The sequence below is a fragment of the Micropterus dolomieu genome, linkage group LG13 (genome assembly GCF_021292245.1).
Source record: "Micropterus dolomieu isolate WLL.071019.BEF.003 ecotype Adirondacks linkage group LG13, ASM2129224v1, whole genome shotgun sequence".
In the NCBI taxonomy this organism is placed as follows: domain Eukaryota; kingdom Metazoa; phylum Chordata; class Actinopteri; order Centrarchiformes; family Centrarchidae; genus Micropterus; species Micropterus dolomieu.
The window spans coordinates 26109593-26130865 of NC_060162.1; the positions used below are offsets into that span (position 1 = coordinate 26109593).

General features: G+C 40.3%; 1 protein-coding gene across 1 annotated transcript in view; it reads right to left on the reverse strand.

The window, feature by feature from the left end:
- Nucleotides 1-925: 925 nt before the first annotated feature.
- The window catches only part of atp8b1 (ATPase phospholipid transporting 8B1), a 38294-nt gene continuing 17946 nt past the window's right edge, over nt 926-21273 (reverse strand). The window contains exons 6-30 of the mRNA XM_046066070.1: nt 20024-20085; nt 19582-19654; nt 19163-19233; nt 18479-18561; nt 17698-17856; nt 17048-17136; nt 15381-15571; nt 13729-13813; nt 12830-12953; nt 11792-11835; nt 11186-11342; nt 10772-10960; nt 9674-9786; nt 9382-9546; nt 8915-9026; nt 7559-7634; nt 5833-5962; nt 5547-5675; nt 5283-5439; nt 4951-5174; nt 4748-4831; nt 3946-4191; nt 3451-3589; nt 2848-2978; nt 926-2625 (exon numbers count right to left, since the gene is read on the reverse strand). Coding sequence (XP_045922026.1) covers nt 2392-2625; nt 2848-2978; nt 3451-3589; nt 3946-4191; nt 4748-4831; nt 4951-5174; nt 5283-5439; nt 5547-5675; nt 5833-5962; nt 7559-7634; nt 8915-9026; nt 9382-9546; nt 9674-9786; nt 10772-10960; nt 11186-11342; nt 11792-11835; nt 12830-12953; nt 13729-13813; nt 15381-15571; nt 17048-17136; nt 17698-17856; nt 18479-18561; nt 19163-19233; nt 19582-19654; nt 20024-20085 — 3267 coding nt within the window. The 3' untranslated portion in view covers nt 926-2391. The remainder of the gene's footprint in view (nt 2626-2847; nt 2979-3450; nt 3590-3945; nt 4192-4747; nt 4832-4950; nt 5175-5282; nt 5440-5546; nt 5676-5832; nt 5963-7558; nt 7635-8914; nt 9027-9381; nt 9547-9673; nt 9787-10771; nt 10961-11185; nt 11343-11791; nt 11836-12829; nt 12954-13728; nt 13814-15380; nt 15572-17047; nt 17137-17697; nt 17857-18478; nt 18562-19162; nt 19234-19581; nt 19655-20023; nt 20086-21273) is intronic.

A 21273-nucleotide genomic window follows, 5' to 3' on the forward strand; every position in this document is an offset into this window, starting at 1 on the left:
TGGAATGGATATACTTGGCAGGAGGCGTCAGTACCCAATCCGTACTGTCTGCCATATCCGTTCTGCACATGCGCAAAAGTAGTTTTGTCAGTGAAAATCTGCCTATTAAAAATGATCCAACTAAATCTTTCAAATCAAGTAAGATGTTTTTTTAATCACTGGGGATTAAACAGTTCACTACAATGTAATAGGAATATACTCAAGATAAGAAAAAAATAAAATACTTATAACAGTACATCATTTCTAATAATGCCAACAATCTAACATAGCAACACAAAGGAGGCTAACCCTGGGTCATCAGGCCGATGTGCACAGCTGTAGGGTTAGCCGGTCGGCATACATACAATTACCGACTAAGGTTTAGGCACACACCCTTGTGATGGTTAGGGTAAGCGGCTTTCGGAAGCTGTTAACGCCTTTTATACTAACATAGCTAGCTACTAGCGCTACTGGTGCCCATGGACGCTGAGGGGTACCTTTTGTATCAAAAAATGCTTTTGTGAAAATTTCAGTATTTGACCGCCTGAGATGAGAACAGACAACACCACTTGTGGTACATTTGTGGTAACCTAACCTTCTTTGACAGACAGAACCCCTTTTGCGCATGTGCAGATAGGGATCAAGCAGGCAGCACGGATTTGGTACCTACAGGCATGTGCTGATATCCATGCCTACAGGAGGTATGGATCTACAAGCACTCTGGAAGGGAATGTTTGTACATTCTTGAATGGAAAATGTTGCACTCTGGAATGGAATGTGCATTCTGGATGTTGATCCAGCTGGGATGTTGCTCTTACGTAAATTTACATCAACTTTTAATTTTAGCCTGACCAAATCATGTTAAATTTGAATCAACACAATTACAAGTTACATAATGTGACAGGCACAAATCACCACAATAAAATAAACACTTTATTCAGATTGCTAAATGTGCCCTTAGCTTTTATTAACAACCACATGATAAAATTGCATCATATGACAGAGACCAAACTGTTGCTTGTACAATCAACAACAATCCTCATCTACTGTCTTCATTCATTCGGTAATAAAAAAGACATTTCCTGTATACAGTAACACTAGCATGAAAGGGATACAGTAACAGTCAGGAATCTGTCAGTTTTGGCTTAGCACTACTTAGCGGATATGCTAAATAGGATTATAGGACTGAAAAAACAAACATTTTCTTTGGGTTCATTGTAAACAACCAGAGACAGACAGACCTCATTATTTATGACTTATGACTGAAGGAACACACAAGTTAAACAGTAGTTTAACATTCTTTTCTTTCCTAAGACAAAATCAAATGAACATAACCCACAACCTCCTTGCCCTTCCTCTTCCCCAATTTGCATAATTTAAATTAAGTGCTCCTTCTTAATTTACATTATGCCAGTTGTCAAACTACAGCTCCTTACAGGTTCCCTACAGAATGTGTTTACAGTATCTTAGGAGAAAAAAAAGAACAAAAAGGTGAGGTATAGAACAAATATTAGGTTTCATGTTTGAAGTATGTATTTAAAAGATTTCAATGTTGAACAAAGTTGAAGTCCCTCAAATTAGTGACCACAATTCTCTGTCTAGGGGCACTTGGGATATTAGATACAGTACAGGGGAAAAGATCACTATTTACAACTTATTTTTAAATTAAGACAATTTATAACATCTGACCCACCTTGCATAATATCCCACCATTATTTATAATAAAACATTAAAAGAAGATACCTTGATATGTTTAGCTTTAGACTATTGTTTTAAAGTGAAGAAAAATCTCTTTATTTGCATCTCAACTGACGGAAATAAAACTAACAAATGATTTCACGCATCTACGGAACAACTTGACTGTTTTACATTTCAAGCCCATATCAAGTGCTCCACAGACACTGGGCTAAAACAGTGAATGTCAAAGTATCCTATTAAACAATGTTTTAGCTCTGCATTCAGTGTTAAGCTAAATGACAAAATGACTAAAAATAAGACTTTTATTTAAAAACTCCTGAGTTAAACAACATTGTCAGTCACACAGTTGCTGCATGACCTCAAACTACGGTATTAGCCCCCCCTCCCCCATTTGCTTTTGGAAGAGTTTGTGCATAGAGGAGGAACGGGAAGCAGTGAGTTTAGGGTAAAACTACAACACTACTGGTGCTAACTCAAGCCTCTTTTTCATTTTTAAAAATTCTGCAACTTTAGGAGCCATTTTCTTTTATCATCTTCTAAGCAACACCCCAAAGAAAGAGGTCCGCTTCAACTCCGACCAGGCTGTTATGAGCAGAGATTCCGATGTTGATAATGTGAGCAGCGACTCCACAGATGGTCAATAAACAAACAGCTCCTTGTGCTTCATATTTACAGTCCCTCTGGCAACAGTTTTGCTCTCCTGCTCAGCCCCCATCAGATGTTTTCGGCCTCTGCATGGGGCACCTCCCTGATGGCGTTTTGGAGTCGGCCACGGGCCAGCGGGCGGCTCCGAATGCTCTGCCCAGACGAGATGAGGTCGGCATAGCCACGGGAGTGAGAGAAGGCATAGCCGGAGCGGCGGGACTGCCGGCCCCGAACGAAAGTTGGCTTCCTTTTCCTTTCCTCCTTTTCCAACTCCATCTCGTACTTCTTCCTGTTTCTCTGAACCTGAGGGATGATGGGAAATAAGCAGGTAACATTAGAGAAACACTGTTGTATTGGGTTTTTTTTTTTTTATCTTATGGGAAAAGAGGAGGTATGGGATTTGTATACTATAACCATTTGCCTTTTTTGACATAATAAAAAAAAAATTGACATAAGAACTAGATCTATCTATGATTATTCAGTCCCAGGAGCAGATTGGTAGTTTGCAGAGCAGAGGTCTCTCACCTTGTCTCCTACAGAGGGCCAGATGGTTTTATGGAGGAACTGGACGCAGATGACGGGAAGCAGGCTGATGCCCACAGTCAGGATGATTGTTAACCAGAGGTAAGGCTGACGCAGAGCATTTGACGCTACACCTACGAACACAAAACCCACATGTTAAGAGAGTAGTGAAGAGGGCGGGGTTTGATGTTGTGTTTAACAATCCCAACCTAGACAAGACACTAAACCCCAAATTGCTCTCGATGGTTGGTGGGATCCTGTGTGGTAGCTCATGGCCATTGGTGCGTGAGTGTGTGTATGAATTGGAAAAAATAAAATAACTGAGGAAGGCAGAGTTGAGCATCGTTGAACCAAGATAAGTTATAGATTTTGGACAATTGCAGTTCGTGAATAGTGAATTGTCCAGGAAACTCTTGGGTGTCTGTGTTTGGGAACACTGAGGTTTTAAATAAAAAGGAAACCCAAGTTGCTAATTTACAGTGACAAAAAAGTACACGTTACTCTCTACAGCTCTCAAATCCAGCTCAGAGTGTTTAGGAGAAGAGAATATACAGCCAGACATGCCAGCTGACTGTGTCACTCTGTGGTGAATGGTTGGCAACTGACCAGTGAAGGTGAAATATGAGGGGAAGATGACATGGATCCCAGCACTGTGGAGGTCAAACATGATGCCAAAGTAAATGGCTATGCTGCCCAAAACCGCAAAGCAGTTGACAAAAGTCCAGTAGGAGGTCTCCAGAGAGATCTGCCAAACAAGAGGTGGAGCAGAAGTCAGCAGGTTGTTCAAATAAAACACAGTTCCAGTTTACCTTGTATATTTTCTTTTTTAGTAGAAATGTATTCTCTGCATTTAAACTGCCCTAAGTATTGTGAGCAGTACCAAGACCTACTGGCTGGCTAATTAACCTAACATACATGTTTTAATGAACACTTCCACTGAGGGAAATGTAGCAAATGTTAATGAATCCGATTCAAATCAGCATGTTAATGTTAGCATACTAGCAGGTTCTCATCAGATAGTTTTAACATGCCAGACATGGCTGCTAGACACAAGCCCCCCTCCCCATCCCAACAATTAAACACTAGTAGTGTGCGGCTCACCTGTAGGTTAACTGTAAAGACGAGTGATGAGGCAAGGACGACAGCAAAGGACTGGTAGTCGGACGGGGCTTCACCGTCCTGCCCCATGGTCTGCAGGAAGGCTCCATAGGGGATGAAGAAGATGGTGAGCGAGACAAAGATGCCATGGAACAAGCTGATGAAGAAGTTCTTGTAGTTGAACAAAGCCCCTTGCTGGCCAGGCACGTAGAGCTTGGGGAATTTCAAGCTCAGTTTGTCGTTAACATCCTGCAGCAGGAGAAGGGGGAGGAAGCGGAGGGGCTTAACAGTTCTGCATGAGTTTTATCTTTTCTCTTATTGAGCAATAGAGGATGGAATGGATTTCCAAACCTGTATTACAATGCATTTTGAGTTTCCATTTTTGTTTAATTGACAGAAATAATGGAACAAACAGAGGGTAGAAGTTCTGGATCGGATTTTTGGTACCACTACTTAAAGTGCCAGAGTGATAACAATAATAATGAAAACAAGACTATATCTCAGTAATAGTTACTTAAATCTGTAAAAATAAGCCTTTGTTAAAGAACACTTTAGATTTAAGAAAATGTAAAGAATGATAAAAGATAAAAATTGGTCAAATTCCACCACCTGAGAAGTGCCATAAGCCTTTATTTTGATCAGGTCGTAGCACATCAACCTGTGTCTTATATCCTGTACATAAGCTTTCGCATTAACCTGTAAAATTTCCACTGTACCAACTACTTTGCTATGAATTTGCAGAATAAAAAAAACAAAACAAAAACAGTTGACCGAGACCCGCCTCTACTTCAAATCCTATTTTTACCTGGTCAAGAAGGCCAACTAGTAGAACCGGTAAGCTACTGTAACAGAGATTGTAGAGAGTGATGAACCAGTCTTCATAGGCAACCTGCAGACAGGAAAACAATTATTCAGTATCTGGTGGTGAGAGTAATCAGACATATAGGGATGAGGTTATACTATGTCCGCCTGCCCAGGCAGATGTGGAAATGCGTATGTGCCACGGACCTGTGCGGAGTATCCGCTGAAGAAGGAATACCAGAAATGGACCAGTGTGAAGGCGAAGTTCTTGAAGAAGAAGTAACGGAGGAACTTGCACATTCGGATGTAGGACCAACGTCCGTGCACCAGCAGGAGGCGCTCGAGGTAACGGAACTGAGCAAAGGCGTAGTCGCTGGACATGACGGCCTGCATCCCCTCCTGACCACTGATACCAACACCGATGTCTGCAGCTAGAGGAACAGAGGTTGGGGAGGAGATTAGAGTAGATTTGCAGTAATGTGTTATATGTGAACGAAAATGTGTCCTTCAATGTGAGGAGAGCTCATTCATGTCCTTACTCTTGATCATGTTGACGTCATTGGCTCCGTCTCCGATGGACAGAGTCACAGCTTTCTTGTACTTCTTCACCAAACTCACCACGTTGGCCTTCTGCTTGGGTGTCACACGACAGCAGATGACTGCCTCGCACTCACAGGCCATGTCCACAAAGTCAATCTGTAGAGACATTTCACCATGTTTGCTTTAATGTAAGCCATCATGGGATGCACTGTCCGTACAATAATCTCTCACTTATCTTAAACGTTTCATTCATTTCGTTGTACCTGTCTCATCTCCTTCTCCTTGTCGTCCATCGGCTGTCCATCCTGAGGATTGCTGGGAGGAGGCCGCTTTCCCAGACGACGTAGACGCAGACGACGACGCTTCTTCTTCTTTTCATACAGAATCTCATTCTGAGAAAAGAAAACGGAATAAATTCTCATTTCCTACCAGCTATTATGGTAGATAGTTGACACTTTTCCCATGGCTGTATTCTAAATACTATAACTTTAGTATTTAGTTGTCATTTGTCATCATTTTAATACAGTGGTAATCTTGAATGGAACTCACCAGCCATCCTCCAGTGATGATGAGGGCGTTTTTGCCTGGCTCGGTGAAGAAAGGCTCGGCAGGTTTCCTTCTGCCTTGGACAGATGGGGGCTCGTTTCTCCTGTTGCTCTGACGAATCCTCAGCTTCTCACTGGAAACAACGAAACAACAGACAAAACACAATATGACTTAGATCCTCGCGAACTGTTGAAACCAACGTATTGATGCTCCTCTTTTCACCATGTCTTGAAGGATTCGTTTTAGCTATGGAGTGATACATCTTGTCTCTAAATCTTTGTTGGGAGTTGCACATGCGCAGTTCCTAGTTAAGGACTACTAGCCAATCAGAAGCAGAGAAGGGCGGGTCAGCGAGAAGCCGGTAAACAGCTTCGATTCAGCTGTACATGTTGCCGACCAGCTTGGCAACATGAACTGGAGCAAACAAACGAGCCGTTTTCAAGCAGCTCAGTTTTCTGTGGGAGATGGGAACTTCCTTTGGGCTGGAATTTGGGCTTTTTCATTTTGCAAACCTATTACAAGCACAAAAAGGTATATAACTAAAAAGCCAAAAAGTATAATACCACCTCTTTAAGTTATGTAGAGAGGGGCAGGTAGATTGACTAGTGATTAATTACAAATACAGTTTTGTTTTACCAAGAGCTAGGGCTGTGCAAGATGACGATATGTTTGAAGATAGAAAAAAAAAAAAGAAAAGTTGTTACATATTATGCTCCATGACTTATTTAGTTGTATCAGAAATCACACACTTTAACAGAAATATTTTTCCTCATTTGGATGATGCTATGTAGGCAGAAAATTTGCATGATGGCAACACAAACAGAGAGTGAATGCAACACAGAACGGAGTAATTCTGAACAGGAGATGGACTCCAAACAGCCAAGACAAAACGAGGAGCTGGTACGTAAAAGCAGGGCTCCTTCTGTTACATGGATTTGGTTTGGTATGAGAGGTGTGACGTAAACCTGAAAACTGTACATCGCAAATTATGCCACAGGCCTCACAAGTCTCAAACAAAACTAACCTCTTTCTGACTAACTCTTGTGATATGTACAGTATCTCACTAAAGTGAGTACACCCCTCTCATCTTAATTGTAAATATTTGATTATATCTTTTCATGTGACAACACTGAAGAAATGAGTCTTTGCTACAATGTAAAATAGTGAGTGTACAGCTTGTAGAACAGTGTAAATTTGCTGTCCCCTCAAAATAACACATCACACAGCCATTAATGTCTAAACCGCTGGCAACAAAAGTGAGTACACCCCTAAGTGAAAATGTCCAAATTGGGCCCAATTAGCCATTTTCCAAAGAACGGTTGCTCTACATAAAGAGGGCCGAGGCTATAAGAAGATCGCCAAGACCCTGAAACTGAGTTGCAGCACGGTGGCCAAGACCATACAGCGGTTCAACAGGACAGGTTCCACTCAGAAGAGGCCTCGCCATGGTCGACCAAAGAAGTTGAGTGCACGTGCTCAGCATCATATCCAGAGGTTAGGGAGGAATGATCACAGCGATCACACTTAATATCCAACACACATATGCCACGTGAGTATTGTATCACATTATCATTTTTCCTTTTCTTTGAATGAGAAAGAATCTGCTCATTCATTCGACATTACATCGATGGAAAAGGGGAATCTTTCTGACACAACTTGAACATTAGTTGATCTTAAGAGTTTTAAATTCTAGTGCTGTTATAGGGCATCACATTTTAAATCAACTCACTTGACGTCTTCTCCATAGTGGATCTGCATGTCGTCTGTCAAAAGTGAACAAGAATATCCGATGTTCTCTGCCGTTTCTGAGAAAAAGATAAAACACATTGAAGTAAGTGGCGAAAACATGCCAAATCTTTTTAATTATAGCCGTTAACAGCAGCAGGACAATGTTCTGATCAGATGCTGATGCCAATTAAATGGGACTTAAAGCAAAAACTTCACTGCAGAAAGAATTTCCAGTATTCACTTCCTACAGTACATACCAAATTGGGGGAAGAAGCAGCTGCTAAACTAACTATTTTAACCTCGTCCATCAACAGTAACATTCATTTTAGGGTGCTTTCACACCTGCCTCATTTAGTTCGGTTGAATCGGACTAGAGTTCGTTTCCCCTCTTGGGGTGGTTCGTTTGGGCAGGTGTGAATGCAGCAATCACACTCGGGTGCGCACCAAACAAGCGTACGCTTGGTACGCTTCAAACGAACTCTGGTGCGGTTCGCTTGTGGTGTGAAAGCAAACGAACCAAACACAGGATTTTATGATAGAGATGTGATCTGAGCATTATTTCTCAAGCGAAACCACTAATAAATCCATCGTCTGACCGCGAAATGCGTTCAGCGATCTTATAATTGATCTGTATAAGCCACTATGTTTATGAAAATAATTTTATAAAGGTATAGCCTACTTGTCAGCGTGGGCATTATCCTTGAATATTGGTTAAAAGCTATTACTAAAGGAGGGCAAGTAGTACTACTCTGTTTACCCTGTCAGTTCATTAAGTCCATGTCCATAAAACATGTGACAGCGATACCACAGTATACTATAGGCTAATAAGCCCTGAATTATTACTGTACATGTCCTGTTTTTACATTATTATTCATAATCTGCTGTCTAAAATTACTAATCATGCTTCTAATAAATTATTACTTCGTGAGCTCTTTATGATACAGATCGGAAGCATTAAAATCTTGTAGAAACTTCTGCCAGTCACCGGAGTTTGATTTCCCCACATGGGTCCTGATGATGCAGGATGACAATCGCCAAAGCTGTCCAATCAACAAGTTACCTGTATGTGTGTTTAACGTCATGGTTACTTCTCTGGTTCGTTTGTAAAAATGCAGTGTGAACATGAACCGGACCAGAACTAAAATGCAACAGTGTATCATTTTTTTTCCACTTGGTCCGGACCAAATGAACTGAACTACAGGTGTAAAAGCACCCTTAGATAGTTGGTCCAGTTTTATGTATTTTTATGAGGCAGTTTCATCCAACAATATACTTTACAGCATGTTGCTGTATAGGTTATTTTTAGTACAGGTCAACTAACAGTATGACTCCTCTCTTTAGCCTGAGGTGATGGTACCTTTCTTATCTCCGGTCAGGATCCAGATCTTGATGTCGGCCTTGGCCAGTGTGGCGATGGTCTCTGGAACGCCTTCCTGCAATTTGTCCTCAATAGCTGTTGCCCCAATCAGCTGGACAGAGGGATAACAGGTTGTTAGATGTGGCTGACAGATCATTGATTTAACTTTCATAGAATTTCAGCAAAAAATGCCCAGACTGTTAGTGAAGGGTAAAGAGCCTCAAACTGTTTTTCAGTTGGATTTTTAAAAGGTTGTGGCTGCTGCCAAAGGACACCATGGCACATTTTACTGACTTTTCTGGTGTTGAGGATAAAAAGTTAAAAAGGCAAACGGATAATCAGATTTGAGCAGTGTGCTTCTACTCTAACCGGTTTTCTCAGTGTTGCCCCCACTTTCCCAACGAAAACTCAAATTTTGTTAGAAAGAAGGTCCATTCTTGATTCATTTGTCATGATTTTCCTCTCACCATCAGGTTGCTCTCGATCTGCTCGTACACACGGTCGAGGGCACCCTCTCTATCGAACATGGTCACCTGGGCTTCTTTGTGTTTCATGGACCAGTTGTTGTACTCTTCTGCGCTGAGGTCTTTGTAACACAAGCACAGCGTCCTCAAGGTCGCGTTGGCAAAGATCTGAAGCACAAAACACAGACCGCGTTTCCTTCCACAGGAACAAGAGAAAAACAGCTGCAGACGTGCATGTCATCGTTCCTGTCTTCATGCCAACAGTGTAAATGAGAATGAAGCCATGTGAACTCACATCCAGAGCTTCCTGGCTGGCTTCTTTATGTCTGGAGTTGGGGGAAAGTCGCTCATAGATGACTGTGTCAGCTCCTTTACAGTAGAGACGAATGCGACCATCAGGAAACTTCACTGAGAGAGAAGGGACAGTAGGACAGAGGATGAGAGGTCACTATTGTGTAAGTCACAAGTCTTTAGCTTTGAATATACATTCCAGAGTCAAGACCAGCCCTAAACTTTGTGTTTCAAGTTGTCAACTGGTGCACGCTGCCAAACGCACCTTTGCCTCCTGCTAAGGCAACATGCTGTTAGATTCATTGGCGTTAACGTCCTGTCCTATATTTTTTGATTTTGTCAAGTCTTAGGTCAGCAGTTATTTGATGCTTTAATTCATGATTAACATCTGAGCCCTGCTTGCAATTAAGACGGCCGGGTGAATACTGCGGCTCCAACCTTGATCACCAATCCCCAGTGCAAGACAGCAGCGCCCCTACCCAGAATATGTGGCATTAATTTTGTATAGTGGGAGGAAGTAGAGAAGCGTCATCCATCTTTATGTAAAGTCTATGGTTCCTACTGAAGAATAACTAAGGTATAATATAAACAGATCTCAAATATTTAGTTGTATGTGGGGTTAAGTCTAAATAATCTACAGTGTTTGTATTCATAGTAACGAAGGAACATTTCATTCAGCACAACAGAGTGGGTCACCGATGTGTTTTTAATAGTTTTTGGACTCATGGCGCTCTAAGGCACAGAGGACGAGATATACCCACAGACTGTATAAAATAAGCTACCAGGCTTTGGATATATAGACAATGTTAGTACTGTGGGTTCCGTTAAGTGCTGGTCTTAGAATTTTAAGGAAGTAAGATTATTGCCAGACTTGTATTCATTTTCAAGTATGTTTTTACATTTAGGTTTTATGAAACATTTTAATTTCGAGTTTGTGTGAATTGACTGCAGCTCCCTTGTAGATATGTTATCGTTGGTCAAGCTTCATGTAATAGGTTTTCAGCAGCTAGCAGCTTCTTCTTCTTCTAAACAACATAAATAACCAGCAATGATGCGTTTTGTATGGGCAATTGTACGTGTGTGTGTGTCTGTGGACTCGTACAGATGATAGACATGCGCTTGCGGTCGGAGTTGAAGTCGAGCAGCGCCAACATTTCGTAGGTGGTCTCCTGCTCCATCTCCTTGATGGTGATGGTGTCCTGCGTACGAGACAGAAACACATAGCCGAAGTTCCTGGCTGCCGTCACCAGAGCACCCTCATCAGGAGACGCTGCCTGGTACACCAGATCACCTGAGAGAAACACATGAACCCATATATGAAGAGGTCATGCCTCCTGTTCTCTTTTAAAGTAAAGGATCTTCCTACACAGTTTTTATTCCGTCCTCTTTAGGGGATGTTAGGGTTAATTGGCAGGTGCCGCAGCCTATCACAGTTAGCCATGGTGGTTGCTTTTTACCTATCCCACCTTAGTTCCACTCAGGCTTCCCTTTTGCCAAAACAAGATTTTAGGATTACCGTCTTTGTGCTCCACCATGACGGTGTGGCAGAGGGACAGCAGTTTGAAGAACTCTGAAACATCTTTATCCTTCCTGGATCGGATGCAGGCAACCAGGGAATGATCCGTGAACGTGAACTTTCTGTCAGCGTACTGGTTCCAGCTCCAATCCACCGACTAACATGAAAACAAAAATGAAAATGTTGGGTTTGTTGACTTACACTTTAACAAAATTATAAAACGCAACACTTTTGTTTTTGCCCCCATTCGTCATGAGCTGAACTCAAAGATCTAAAACTTTCTCTATGTACACAAAAGGCCTATTTCTCTCAAATATTGTTCACAAATCTGTGTTAGTGAGCACCTCCTTGCTGAAATAATCCATCCACCTCACAGGTGTGGCATATCAAGATGCTGATCAGACAGCATAGGTATTGCACAGGTGTGCCTTAGGCTGGTCATAATAAAAGACCACTCCAAAATGTTACTACTAATGTTTCTACTATGTATGGAAGACATGACATTTATACAAATTAACTACACTGAACAAAATTATAAACCAAACACTTTTGTTCAGTGTAGTTAACTGATCAAAATCTGAAAAGTAAGTCCATTTGATATTTTACCTTTCCTCTGTCCAGCGCCACTCCCTCAGCAGTGGTTGGGTCACCTGTGGAAAGGACAGCAAAAACTTGGAATGACAAACTACAGATTTACAGTACAGGGTACAGCAAGTTATAGCTGTAATAAAAAATTTTTTAAAAAAAATAAAAAAAAACCCAACAAAGAACACATACAGTACTAAGCATTATTAAGCAGAATGCTGGACATCTTAGTGTAATTATTCCTGCAGTCAGATCTTTGTTTTCATGACCAAATGAAGAAAACTGTCCAGTAATGTCTTTATTTAATCATTTATGTCTCCTGCTGATTTCCATGGAAAAGTAAAGCTTGTACATGCCTTTTCATACCTGTCCTAACCAATCTACATTTGTTCTGCATTCAGTTTTCTTTCTGTCCTTTGTAAAGCACTTTGTAACTGTATCTGACTTTGTCTGTGCTGTAGTCTGACAGCCATTTCTCTTTGTAGATTTTACTTAATCTGTATTTCTGCTCTTATCCAAGTCGCACTTCTTTCTGTAGCAGTGAACTAGTTTCCCCAAAGGGATCATTAAAGGCTATTTTTTCTATCTGATAACACAATGCTGTCAACAGGTACTGGCAGAGAGAACATACAAACCCTTTAGTTCCTGCAAACTGGTTGCATGTGTATAAAATCGATTTCATGTAAAAATCCTCCATATTAGTCAACAGTATGTCTGACATTTTTGGCATCAATAAGACACTGAGACAATAACAAATTGTCACTGCAATAATAGGCAGCAGGTGTCACTCATGTGCTTTCTTTGACCTCTTTACCTCCACAGCTACCTTTTAAATGGTTCCCTTCCTGTATCTTTCCATTTTTCCCCTCACAGGTTATTTCAAAGATTTTACATCTTTGAGTAAGGCACTAATGCTGCCACGTTTAGCGTCTCAGTTTTTCTTGTCTCAGGTACCTCAGTTAAGGTTAATATGGGTTGACAAAACTACTCCGTTCCAATACATTTGGAGCAGATATTTTATTTATTTTCATGTTAGAGTGAACTAAAGCGGAGCAGTACCGTAGGTGCGTCCAGCAATGCTGCACTTCTTGAACTGCATGATGTTCTGTGTCAGGGTTCCTGTCTTGTCGGAGAAGATGTACTCGATCTGACCCAGCTGCTCGTTTAGGGTGGTGGTTCGAGCCTGCACAGGGGCAACAATTGATTTAATTTAAAAAAACTGCAGAATAATGCAGATGGAAATTTATCACTGAACTTTGGTCACATGATAATAAGCACCTGAATAAATAGAAAAACTCAAGACTGTTGAAAGCTCTGGATTAAGTGGACCTTGAGTTAAGATTATTTTGTCAGAAAAGGGGGAAATGTTTTGTTCTCCCTTTCTTTTAGCTGTAAAAAGTTAGATCCTTTGAAATAAATAGATTGTTTATTATGACATGCACTATTTCTGGTAATACATTAGAACATTTTAACAAACTATCATCATCAGTGTAGGATGTGCAGTAAGAAAAAAAAAAAAAAAAAAAGCATGAATATGAACTTTTAAAATACTGATTAAGGCATTCTCTCTTGCCTAAATGCATTGGGAGTACATGAAGTACTCCTAAAGTTTCAAGAAAATAGAACATAAAACAGCATCTTATGTAAAAGACCATCTGCAATATCTGCCATTATGTTACATTATGTACTGTATCTGTATTTTTCTGTGTATCACTGTATATTTAAAACTCTGTAAAATAGAAATATCATTGCAATATACTGGCAAATAACCTGCAGGTGTTGTCATCCTTACATGAATTTTACCTGATGAAGGAAGTCTAACATTTAGCTCTTTCTCTTACCTGCAAATTATAATAAATCTGTGCATAGGGTGTTTGATGTATGTTAGTTTTGTCATAAAGTCAAGAAGATTACAATAAGTAGTAATAAAAATTTTTTTAAAAGTAGTAATAATGTACCTTAGATGGTGTGTCTTTCTCTGGGAAATACATCTGCAGATCCCAGTTGATGAACCTACTCTGGCCCAGACGAATCGCCTCCACGCTGAACACAAAGCAGACAAACAGGAAATTAAGTTTTAGTTTGACAGTTATCTGTTGGAGGCAGAGCTGCTCCTTGACCACTGCATGTGAATGTGACAATAAACCCAACTCGTAACGAGCTAATGCTGCTCTTCCAAAACCCTTGTAAACGCAGATGCTGTCTTTTCCAAACTGCCAGAAGAAGGAAACATTAACTTCTCTAAGCCACGTCGCTGACATCTTTCCCTTTATTAACATTATTAGTCAGAGGTGGGTAGAGTAGCCACAAAAACTTTACTCAAATAAAAGAAAAAGTGGTCATCAAAATAACTGCTAGTAAGAGTGTAGGAGTGCAAATGCATTTACTGAAAAGTTTACTTGGGTGTCTTTTTCTCCCCAAGTCTTTTATTTGATATGGATGTGACTGGAATTATTTCACTTACTGATGGTCTTCCTCAGGTAAAGGTAAAGAAGCAAACATACACTGGTATTTATTTGTGATGAAAGGAAAAGTCATCATTTCCTGATTAGATAACCTGCCACATTTAGAGCGGGACAGTTTTTCCAGTGTGAACACAAAATACTACATTGATAGTCTGTTAGGTACGTAAAGTTTGTTTAAATATATAAATTATTTTTTGTTTCATAAAATAAATTATTTAGCAAATCAAATTAGGATATAAAGCTGTGATGTTTTTTAAAATAATTTACTGCCCATTAAATCCAGGTGTGTTCATTTCTTCACGTTTACCTGAGGAAGATCATCTGTGGTTGAGGCATATCAGACACAGACACATCCACGTGAAATGTAGTTTGTCTTTTTTGTGGTTGGTCTCTCTTCATCAGGCTAAACCGACGAGCATCCCTAGTTACATATTAGCATTACCTCAACAGATACTGCTCTGTCAGTAAAGTCACTCACTTCACAACCGGAGCCCTCTGCACCAACAAGGTCTCATCCCAGTGCTTCCCGGACAAAGCGTCGGTATCGGATGACCTGGGATGAGACCATGCTGGCTGTACAGCACACTAAATCATCATCTATAAATATTAGCTGCTAGCGCTTTTTGTAGGCTGTACAACCATGCTGTAGCTCCAGCCATTATTCTGCTCTGAACAGAGTCATGTTGATGCTTGACAAAGCACTTGGAATGCAGCAGATCAGGAATGCAAAATAAATAAATGCATGCCTTTACTATTTTAAATGAACCAGGAACATGATACACAACAAGAACAGGGGGACTGGAATAAGACCATCATTAAGAACATTAAACTATCTGTTTCCATTTCACCCATGTCTTTGTGTAGTCATAGTATTCTGTAGATTGACAGATGGCCTATGAAAAAGCCAGTAGTAGGAGGGTTTCTCTGAAGCCAGCATTTACTAATAATGACGTTTACTTGCAGCCATAAAGATCCTCAGGAGATCAATATCACTTTTACACAAACTTTGGACCTACCTTCCAGAAACAAGGAAGTGTGACATCAATACTTAAACCGAGCATTCCTTCACGCTAGCAGTCCCACTTTCACCCAGAAAGGCTGAATATGTGGACAACACCCAAAAATGTGGGTAATGTTTTACTGACCTGACATAAAGCGAAATGGGCACCATGGTGTTGAGGACAATGATGTATCCCCAGAAGGTGAGGAAGCCTCTGTAGGTGGAGTTCTGGTCGAGGCCGTCATACAGATACCAGGCCTTAGAGCCGATCGACTCGTACCAGAACGTGTGACCGATGGCCAGCCCTGCCGCCACCAGGATTAGCAGCACAAAGATCTACAGGGAGGGGGAACAGAAACACAGTTCTTCACTGGGTGACTAAGAAAAAGACCCAATAATATTAATTAAAACATTTTATAATAACCTGTTATTTAAAAAAGTGAATTTAATGTCTGACAGGGAGGCTCCCGCATGCTACACTTTATGATTACCTCTGTTTGAACATTTGTGTGCACAGGGATGGCAACAACAATTTCAAAGTCAATACAGACCAGCGGTCTGCAATAGGCGGCCCGCTGGCCAAATAGCAGCCAGCAATAATATCTGGCCGGTGGCCAGATTACTTTGATAGCGGCAAAAAACAAAAAAAAAACATTATAGTGGCTGGTGCTAAAACAGATCTCAGTCATGAAAGCATAACTTACTCACATAATCACTTCCCCTTAAGTGATTGTGGCTACAAAATAAAAGCACGAGAGCATCTTTGCAGCAGTACTTTATGTCGTGTTTAATTGAGAGGTTTAACTTTAAAAAGCTCTGAAGGAAATTTAAAATAAGAGTCTCTGGCTTGCTTGACACACTTCTGAAAAATCAGTCAGTGATCGGATTCCCCTGAATGACAAACGCAGGAATCTCCTCTGCCTGGAGATACTGGGGAAATGAAAATAAGCATCCATTGGTTATTGGTTATGTCGCCGGGAGGCACACACTCCACACTAAATTGTGAACATGTAAAACAATGTCTTCAGTATCAATTTGTTGAAAAGGGAGAAAAACTACTGACTGAGCTAAAGAGGCAAATGATAAATTTAACAAAACTGCCTGATGGCAGACTTATTTGCCGACCCCTGATATAGACTATAGATAGCAGTTTAGTAAAATCATCAAAAAAGGTTGCACAGTATTTATGAGATCTGTAGAAATATAGCTCGTGAAGAGGAATTAAACAGATTATAAAATCATTGAATTCGAATATAAAAATATTTATTCTGCCAAATGATTTAAGGTTTAATAAGAATAAATTGTGTGTGCTGAAATCATTACCTGTGCAAAATTGTGTGACAGACTATGGCAGAGGATTATTATTATTGGCAGCGGTCAATAAAATCCCTTTCCCATTGACTTTGCTGTACTTAGCTAATTGCAGTACAGTCTTGTGCCATCGGTAGGCCACGCTCACATGGTACTGAGGAGGTAGTTAAACAGTGTTTCCCCACATTTAGACTTGGTACATTTTGCGACCCACTTTGGCATTTTGCAGAGAAACACAGAGAAAGTTGTTTTCTTATTCCGTAACAGAACGCTGACACGGTGGATATTTTACAAGCACGGACCGAGCAACAGTGAACACACCAGTGTAGATGTCATTCGTTAGCTACCACTTTGGTTTGATTTTGCGTGTGGGGAAATGAGAACTGAAGGGAAAGGGAGCAGTTTTAAGTAGAGAGTAAACACTAAAACAAGGTGGAGAATGAAGTACATTTTAATGGTGAAATAAGCTAGTAGAAAACCCTGACTCTGACTCAAACTTACTGTGTAAACCATGTAGTTCATCAGCTCATCAATTTTGGTCCTCTTGAACCTCGTCTTCCCCCCATTCTTCATGATTTTGGTGTCGGCTCCTACAGAAAACATTTGAAAATGGTGAATTCTAGCCATTGCTACTGGTCCTTCTGGTAACCAGTCATCAATAATACTGTCAGAATATATTGGCAAATGCCCAAAGGATACATCCTCACATGTCTTGTTTTGTTGGACCAACAACCCAAAGTTATTCAATTTACCATCATACCAGATGAAGATGGTAATTTACATTTATTCATTTAGCTGACGCTTTTATCCAAAGCTATAGATGTCAGAGGTCGCACGCCTCTGGAGCAACTAGAGGTTAAGTGTCACAGTGGGAATCGAACTCAGGTCTCCCACACCAAAGGCAAGCACCTTATCTATGCGCCATCACCACCCCCCACAATTAATCAACTTTTAAAACTGTTGCAGATTAATTTTCTATTTAACAAGACATTAACTGATTAACCATTTCAGGGATATTTGTTATGTTAGGTGATATCATCTCACCCATATGTAAGGGGAAAAAATGAAGACTAGCTTTAAAATAAGCTTTGAATGGTTCTGCAGTGACATCATCTCATGTGGAGCAGTGATGCAGTGGAGGGTTCACACACCTGCAAAGATGACAAGCCCGTGAGTCTCCTCTGTGTTTCTGATGGTGCAGCCTCGGAGCAGCATGTTGTCCAGGTCCAAAGGGTAGCGCTTCGTCTGCCACAGCATCGTCCCTGTGAACTTGTCCAGGCGGTTGTTTGGCTCCTCGCACTCGATCAGGGCTTCAGGAGAAATGAATGGTACACAAGGAGGGCTTTCATTCAAGTCACAAAAGTAAAAACTATTCAAATTAGAAGCGTTCTTCTCTGTGCAGCATGTATTAGTTCTGTATCTTTCATGACAGTCTGTCATTAGTAAAGTAAAGATGAAAATCAGGGTTAACCGTTAACCCTCTGACCTCTAGTGACCACCCTCTGCCACAGCGCTTTAAATTCCCTTCAACTACAGTGGCTTGTACTTGAACACTTCAGTCACATTATCAGGTTTATCTTATTTATTTAATTGCACAGTGGAAATTATTCTAACACCTTACCTTAATGTTAACTGATGATTTTTTGAAGTGAAAAATACACCTATAACAAATACAGTTTCTATTTCTTTAAGAAGTAAAACACAAAAACTACCAGACCTTACCTGAAACTAAAAATTAACTCATGTTCACATTACATAACCTAAACACGCTTAATTCTTATCTGTGCCTGCTGCTGTTATCAGAGTCAGTGTGTGATATTATTTAATCACTGGTTCTATTTATTAATTACTTTATATTTTTATATTTTGTTTGTTTTGTTTGAGTGATTAAAAGCAAATAAACGTAGGCTTGCAGTTGTGAACCATGCTTACCATCAAACTCAGCCAGCTGACGTTCCTCCTGCAGTCTCTCATCAGTCACACGGAGTCCCATCCTAAATTTCAGGTTGGTCTCCCTGTAGAGGAAAGGAAACGTACAGAAAGGAGGACTGAAAACCAAGCACTAAGGGACAGCAGAGCAGACACAGTTAAACAATTTGGAAAGAGGAGTTTCTGCACATGTTAAGGGTGACTTGGCCAGCCTGGATAAATAAAGCTTATTTATGAAAACAAATGAGTTCTTAATTCATTCTCTGATACCAGTTACATGCCTCCAAGCTCTGAAAAACACAAAGAAAGGTGAGAGTGATCTCGGTTTCAGTTTAGTTACCATTTATTGTAAAAATAAAAGGCATTCCATTTGGGCAGGCCAGTCTGTTTGATTTCAAGGCGTTTCTCACTTACTCAAAGAATATACACTGGTCACATGGCCGAGCTTGTTTAGCTCTTGGCAAAAGCTCTTCACACATTTACTCTCCTCTTATCAGTGAGTAATTTGTTGACTGAATGCTTGAGAAATCTACAGCTCAAACAAAAACTTATCAGAGCAAAGAGAGCAGCTCCAGTGGTGACTCTGTACAAAATGCAGTTCCTTATTTCAAAACTAAGTGTGTATAACACTGAATTACGATAAAGATCACAGTTTGTTTGTTTTTTTTGGTGATTGGAGATTCTTACCCGTCGAGCTCAGCCGTTTCTACATAGCACAGGCTGTTTGGGTTGGAGCTGGATAACAGCAGGATGTCCGCCTGAAGAAAATAAATTTAAATATTAAAAATGTGAAATGCATCAACTTACTGACCATGAAACTAAATAAACATACAGCAGTTACCCATGTTACTGCTCACTAGCTAGGCTACATCAGAACACCCACCGTCCTGTAACAACTGATAAATTTACCATAAAATGTACTGAAAATAATTAGCTTACGAACATTTGAAAGTAAACTACAAGAATTTCCTCAAATCTTGCATGTCAGCTATGTATTTAGTGGATGCAGGAGAAACTTTCATGGTAGGTTTTAAGGTCAGTTTGAAACGACAGGTCACACATGCCCATTTAAACAATCTCTAATTATGCAGGCTAAATCATCCCACCGGAATGAAGTCATTCTTCTTCAGACGAACCACATCTCCAACTTTGATGTTCCTCCACTTTGACTCCTGAAACCTGAAGCAGAGAGGACCAATCACAGTTTTTATACGGATTTCCATGCCATCACTTTATAATGACATACCAAGACAAGAAAGAATGTACAATGTGTGCCACTAAGTGAACACTGGCACACACTGTACAAGAACAAACCTCACATTCAACACAAAATATGTTTTGATATACGCCAGGTGTTAAAGCAGATCCTATTTCAGAAGGCTATATAAAATGCTACAAAAAAAAATTCTTTCTTGGTTAATTTGTCAGTATCTAAACATGTTGACAGGACTTTGGCATACTCCCAGTTCTCAAAACTGTGCCAGTTAAATACAGTGAATATCTTGGTTTATTAAATCAAAGCAAATAGAAAATTAACTGTGTTCTGACCTGCCGTCCAGCAGGACCTCGCACTTCCTGTTGTTGACCTCCTTGTCCATCCTGTGACGGGCCTGGAAGAACAAAAAAAAAAAAAATAATTTATATATATAAAAAAAATAAATAAATAAATAAGAGGTCAGAGCAAACCAGATAACATTTAAATATGTGGCATATGTAACATGGTAGCCGCTGCCATCAGTGCTTGAATGTGTGCGAATGGAATGAATTTGACATGTAGTGCAAGGCGGCAAGAGAGGTGGAAAGACTAGAAAGCACCTTCACAAGTACAGTTAGTCGGCAGCCGAAATAGCTCAATTCATTTAACCGTAACCCATTTTTTTGCTGTTCCAAAAAATTATCTGATCTGCGGCTCAAAACCGTGATATGAGTTTTGTGATCCATTGCACCCCTGAGTACGGTCCATATAATCACGTGACAATATAGTATAGCTTTAATAGTCATTTAATTTATCTTTGCATTAAGCTTTAAAACTTGGGGGGGAAAAAAAACAATCATTATCTGCCTCTCAAAATCCAGTATTGGTAAGGCTCCAAAAGGTATTCCCATGTGCACTAGCTTCATTCAAACTGTCTGGTAGAAAACTTCCCTTAAATTACTGCATACCACCATTTTCTCATAGTTCTATGACTGAATGATCAGTAGAACCGTAGAATAAAACGTGAGCTTGAAGTACTTACAAAAACATCTAACAGAATTCGGGTTTCTTTTGTCAGAGCTTTCAACAAACTCTTACAATAGATTCCACCTGTAGTGGATTTAGCACTAGTGGTGTGACGAGATCTCGTGCCACTGTCTCACGAGACTCGCGCAATTGACATTTTACACATGCTGTCAGTCAAGCCACGCATTTATTTTCTCACGTTGTGAAATACAAATGTATAACTGATAAGACACGCAGAGCTGATCAACTCCGCCCTGCTGATGCCACACGGCGTACACCCTGACAGTGATCAACCGCACCACTTGCGCTGTGAGTCCAGACAGCTGAGATGAGTGGTAACGTAACTGGTAGAGTTTTGCAACAAACATCTGTTTTGGACAGTGAGCTGCACTTTATCAGAGCTGATGAATTAAACATGTGTGGATTTGTGGTGAGATTTCTGTCTGATCAAGTGTTTCAGTTACTTTCAGTTGCACATGCAGTCTCAAACTGCGTCGGTCCAATGGTCTGAAGAGGATAACATTACTTCCAGCACATTAATAATGTAATGCACAGCAGAGTAAAGGGCACGTAGACT